This window comes from Chrysemys picta, chromosome 1 (genome assembly GCF_011386835.1).
Source record: "Chrysemys picta bellii isolate R12L10 chromosome 1, ASM1138683v2, whole genome shotgun sequence".
NCBI classification, from domain to species: Eukaryota; Metazoa; Chordata; order Testudines; family Emydidae; genus Chrysemys; species Chrysemys picta.
In genome coordinates, this window is record NC_088791.1 from 216512934 (window position 1) to 216518980 (window position 6047).

Below are 6047 nucleotides of genomic sequence, written 5' to 3' on the forward strand. Positions count from 1 at the left end.
CCCAGCTTGATGTGTAAGGGTGGTAACAAAATCTTCCTTGATTCAACAAGTGGTGGATGCTGAACACTTTTCCTCCCAGGCTCCAATGACTGTCGGAGTGGCCAATCTTTCTTGATGTAGTGGGAATCTCTTGCACGACTATCCCATTCACAGAGAAAACTGCAGTACTTTGTGTATCCAGATTGCAGACCAAGCAAGAGAGCAACAACCTTCAAAATCGCCACAAAGCTGCCACTGATGTTGGTCATAGTTTATGCACCTCAAAAGTTGTTTCATGTTGTCATAGGTTTCCTTCATATGGACTGCATGATCAACTGGACTTGATGGCAAAACATTGCCATTATGCAGTAAAACAGCTTTAAGACTCGTCTTCGATGAATCAATGAACAGTCTCCACTCATCTGGATCGTGAACGATGTTGAGGGCTGCCATCACACCATCGATGTTGTTGCAGGCTACAAGATCACCTTCCATGAAGAAGAATGGGACAAGATCCTTTTGACGGTCACGGAACATGGAAACCATAACATCACCTGCCAGGAGATTCCACTGCTGTAGTCTGGAGCCCAACAGCTCTGCCTTACTCTTGGGTAGTTCTAAATCCCTGACAAGGTCATTCAGTTCACCTTGTGTTATGAGGTGTGGTTCAGAGGAGGAGGATGGGAGAAAATGTGGGTCCTGTGACATTGATAGTTCAGGACCAGAAATTTCATCCTCTTCCTCGTCTGACTCAAGTGAGAATGATTCTGGTGCATCAGGAACCGGCAGTCCTTCTCCGTGGGGGACTGGGCGTATAGCTGATGGAATGTTTGGATAATGCACAGTCCACTTTTTCTTCTTTGACACACCTTTCCCAACTGGAGGCACCATGCAGAAGTAACAATTGCTGGTATGATCTGTTGGCTCTCTCCAAATCATTGGCACTGCAAAAGGCATAGATTTCCCTTTCCTGTTCAACCACTAGCGAAGATTTGTTGCACAAGTGTTGCAGCATATGTGTGGGGCCCACCTCTTGTCTTGATCTCCAATGTTGCAGCCAAAATAAAGGCGATAGGCTTTCTTAACTATAGTGGCTATACTGCGCTTTTGTGATGCAAAAGTCACTTCACCACAAACATAGCAGAAGTTATCTGCACTGTTCACAGAAGTATGAGGCATCTCTGCTCACTTTGGCTAAACAGAAATGTGTCCCTTTGCAAAATCAAACACTGACAAATAAGAGAGACGACACCGTATGATTTCTAGAGCCGATATAGGGCAATTTGTTCAGCAGAGTGATGTAAGCTTCGTTATGATTGCATCATCCATGACTTCTAGGAATAACATGATGCAATTCATATCATGTATGACGCAATACCAGCTTCAGATTGCATCATTCATTGTTTTGCCTAAAAAGCAAGTACTGTCCAAACCCAGTCATAGATTTATTCATAGATCCAGTCAAAGATGTATTTTAGTCATTTCTGGTTTAAATGGAGATCCCTTCCCTTTATAACTCACTTATCCTCCGTCATTCCCAAATCAAGGGTCGGATATACTGACCAAATAGCATATCTTGAAACTAGAGCCAATCAACAATTTTAAGTATCATTTTCGTTCTCAGTGACCCAGAATTAGTAAAGTTTGACTACATTTATTTCAGAAGCATTTTGGCTGTAGAGCAGTGTACTTAGTGATGATTAATCACCTTATCTATTTGCAAATGTTGTGTGAATAGAGATTTTATAGCAAGATCATTTGATGCTAGAACTGGTTACTAAAGTAAAAAGCCAGTTTAGTAGAGAATTATTTATATTAATGTGTGGAACTAGTCATCTGGCACTGCTTGGGCAAATTCCTTACCAAGAGTCACTTCTCCAGTGCCTTCTTGAATGGCTATTTAATTTTCAGGACGCTGAAGTTTAAAAAAAAACTATTGAGAGCGGTAAGACCTTTACATATGACAAAAGGATATTTGGACCCAGTTGAAGTAGAAACCCCCAAAGGAATTCAAGGGATATGCAAGAAAGTTGGAATGGATATGTTGGAAAGTTCTCAGAGCATCTTTAAAGTCAATATAGTCAATGAATGGAAGAAAAATTACTACCCTGATGCATAGACAGTAGCAGAAGATGTTGCTATAGCCAATCCATGAAGGCACTGAGTCAATGAAAGGAGGACAGCAGCTAATCCAGTCAAAGAAGGATGTTTTCCTCCTTCAGTAAGACTATGGAAAGAATATAAAATCGCACTGTGCTGAGCAGCCAGTAGCACTATGCTCATGTCTCTCAACCTCAGCAGGCAACTCTCAGAAGCACACTCCCCGCACTCAGCCTGTTTGACCCGTCTGCAAGCAGGCAACAGCAGCAGTTGGACAGCTAACCAAGAAAGAAGCCACAGAACATTATTGAGATGCAGCAACCTTCCAGTTCAGCACGATGAGCGAGATGCAATTTACCAAAAGAGCTGACAAAATTTAAATTTTTCCTGCAGTGACTTTCAGAATATTGCACTGCAATTGTAACTTAGGGTATTAACAGCTTCTCTTGTTAAAAACAAGATTGTTTAGACTATGCATTCCTACAGAGCCATAAACTAACCTTGGCAAACAGCAAAAAAGTGGGATTTACTTTGGGTTTAAGATTCTGGATTATTTTGTCTGTCTCAAGACAGCTCCGTGAATGGCTTCTTTTGAGTAACTGATTTAAACACTTTCTTTGGGTTTATAAGACTTAGCCTCTGATCACTTACCTTTGGTATATCATCATAAAACAGTTTATAGATGCACAAACAGGATTCACCCTTAAAGTTCATTTACCCTTCTAGAAGCTGTTTTACATTTAGGCTGGACTCAATACTAATTTGGGGAATAATATACTTTGGTCTTAATTTAGCAAGAGATGAACTCCCCTACTTAGAGGCAGGCCCACTCTTAAAGGTGTAATTTTGTTAATTCTCCACATATTAAAAGACTGTAACTGAAGTAACGGTTATTGCTTGATTGTTTAGTTTTAATTTTATTAGTAAAGTCAATAATTGTGATTTTGCTTGCATATAATTTTGGTGTCCCCTAAGGCCTGGCAAAAAGCCCCACGTGATTAAAATAGTGGGAGACCCATTGCTGCTTTGGCACATCATTAAAATTTGTCCTATCCTTTCTTGTTTCTCTAAACTATAAATTTTAGTAATATTGGAGAAAAAATTATTTGACACTTAACCTGAAACATCCTTTTCCACTCTCTCTCTGCACCAAAGAGCTTACGAAACATGATTTGTTAGACAGGATAAATCTCTCTTAACACCACTTTTAACCTAGTTTTCAGAAAATGTCAAATCAAAATTACTTAATTAGTTGTTAAAAGGAAAATAGTTCCTAGAATATTTGACTAGTTACTGTATTTGTATGTTTACAGGAAAGGATTTCAACTCTGGGTTAGGAATTAGACTGGATTTTGTTTGGCTGTTTGTGTAGGAGAATTAACTCAGAAATGTGTACATATTAGCTCTTGTGTAAATACTGGTATTTCTTGAAAGTACTCAAGATATTCTTTGGGACATTTAATAAATAGGAATACAGATTTTATTCTCAATTTGACTATCTCCGACTTTGGTCATGTTTGATAGGCTTTTGGAAGTCTTGGTTCAGAAGGAGAGAGAGTATCAAACCCTCTTACGGCAAACTCTAGAGCAGAAAACCCAAGAGTTACACCTGCTTCAGTTACAGTCCAAGCCTGCAGGTAGGAGGGGTTATATTTCTATAGATTGCTAGGCACTCAGTTCCAAATGCTTACCAAAAACTCTGCTTGAATCAGCTTATTAAATGGGACTTGCTAAATAATTTTGCATGATTGTATTTTTGGCCCTAGTCTAAGAAGAAATCTGTGGCCCACAGACATAGGTTGCCCTCTACGTGAGGAAAGCATCAGGTTGTTGAGGCTATTTTTGCCCTAGAAAATACCGATACAGCTGTACAATTCTACAGATTGTTGACCCGTTAACCTACATATTTAAATTATTACAGAATTTCAAAGGCCTCCAGGAGCTCCTGTACAGAATGTAGACCAGGAGCTCCTAGACTGGTTAAGACAACAAGGAGCTGACTCAGATGCAATTGAGAGGGTAAAAAAAAAACAAAAATTAACAATCTGTTTGGTTTCAATGAAATAACATAACTTAATTTAGGAACAACTCTGTCTTTCAGTTTGCTGAAGAGGATTACACACTAAATAATGTCCTTAATGATATCACTAAGGATGACTTGAGATACCTTCGACTACGGTAAGGCAACATTTGAATACTGCCAGAAATGTGTTTGCCAGAGTACCTGCTTGCCATTCTGTGGGTCTTAACATAAAGATATCAAGGATCACTGTAGTGGTCCTTATCAAAAAATGAGTTTATAAAGATTAATTTTCTATTAAATAAGCTCTCTCATTGCACAAAGGGTTCTTGTTATTATAGTAAACATGTAGGTCAGGGGTCGGCAACCTGTGGCATGCTGCTCGCCAGGGTACGCCCCCTGGCAGGCCGGGCCAGTTTGTGTACCTGCCGTGTCTGCAGGTTCGGCCGATCGCGGCTCCCACTGGCTGCAGTTCACCTCTCCAGGCCAATGGAGGCTGCTGGAAGCGGTGGCCAGCACATCCTTTGGCCCGTGCTGCTTTCCGCAGCCCCCATTGGCCTGGAGTGGCGAACCGCAGCCAGTGGGAGCCGCAATCAGATGCGGCAGGTAAACAAACCAGCCTGGCCCGCCAGGGTGCTTACCCTGTCGAGCCCTGATGTAGGTGTTAAGGCCTATGGCACAAGGGACACTTACATGCAGGATCACTGGGGCAAGTTTAAAACAGTTAGGATGCCACAGACTTAATGTTAAGTGGAGTTTTCTTTACATAATCTTTGACATGAGGGCCATTATGGGTGGCTTGTCTAGGTTGTCAGTCCAGAAAGTTGACATTGATTGAATTCCGTACTAGCTGAGGAAGAGTAAATATTTGGTAATTATGCACGAACTATTTACAGTCTTAGATATATTTAGCGATAGATGAAAATTATCATCCCCAGCTTGCTTTGGCCAGCTCTCCCCACTATCATTATTTGGAATTTTCTGTTCCCTAGGAGAGATCACACACGGGCACTTAAAAATTTCTAACACTTTCCAAGAGTGCAATTACAATTGGCATAATGTTTTGGAATTTTAAATATAGTTTCTAATTCAATGTTGTTCCCTATTTTCATTTCATCTTTATAGTGGTGGTCATCTCTGCAGAATTTGGAATGCAATATTAAACCACAGAAAAATGGCTAATAAGCCCTCAGAAACCAACAGTTAATTCATTCTCACAGTTGAGCAGGCAGAAAATACATTCCAAGTAATCCTTAAATTATTAGATTGTTGTATATCGGTCCTGCAATTTTGCACAGCTAAATGGCCCATTTATCAATGTAACTTCAAAATGTAATGCACAGTGGACATAAGTACAGCTTTCTTTAAGAGGGTGTTTGTGATTTTTGCCCATTAATACCGGATGTTGAAACTTCTGTAAAATCACTCGCTAATCTTACAAATTATTTGTAAAAATTAAGTGCATTATTTATGTAATGCATCTGTCAATGTAAATACAACTGCAGCTGAAGAAAACAGTTTGCTGTTTTTAATAAAGCACATGCCATATACCTAGAGCAGTCTATTGGTTGAACAGTCTTGTATTTAAAATGCATTTTAATTTTAGATACATTGGATTTTTTAGAATGTATTGTACAGTTCTGCTATCATGTGCACTGATTAATAAATATCAGCTAAATGTATATAAGATGGGGAAATGTATGTGGTTACAAGGGCACCTAGAACTTCTGAATAATTTTTTTATATTAAATATTGAAATGTTTGCTCTCTCTGACTAGAGTTTTATTTCCTTAAGCAGCAAAACCAATTTAACAAAATCATAAACACTGATTTGTATAGTGTTAATCCCATCTTCAAGTTCTATAAACTTCTGAGTTCCAAAGTAAATCCTTATTTCTCTTTCCAACTTATTGAAAGAGGTGGGGCCTGACAAATAGTATGACCTCAT

At 39.4% G+C, this 6047-nt stretch overlaps 1 protein-coding gene across 5 annotated transcripts in view; it reads left to right on the forward strand.

Annotated features, from left to right (window-relative positions):
- The window catches only part of MAP3K15 (mitogen-activated protein kinase kinase kinase 15), a 166529-nt gene extending 160661 nt beyond the window's left edge, over nucleotides 1-5868 (forward strand). For 3 of the 5 annotated variants that reach the window (XM_065579738.1, XM_005281571.5, XM_065579750.1), the window contains 4 exons: nucleotides 3604-3716; nucleotides 4001-4098; nucleotides 4181-4257; nucleotides 5225-5868. In XM_065579738.1, coding sequence (XP_065435810.1) covers nucleotides 3604-3716; nucleotides 4001-4098; nucleotides 4181-4257; nucleotides 5225-5306 — 370 coding nt within the window. In that variant the 3' untranslated portion in view covers nucleotides 5307-5868. The remainder of the gene's footprint in view (nucleotides 1-3603; nucleotides 3717-4000; nucleotides 4099-4180; nucleotides 4258-5224) is intronic. The other 2 variants (XR_010596664.1, XM_065579742.1) reach the window with 2 other exon arrangements.
- Nucleotides 5869-6047: the final 179 nt, after the last annotated feature.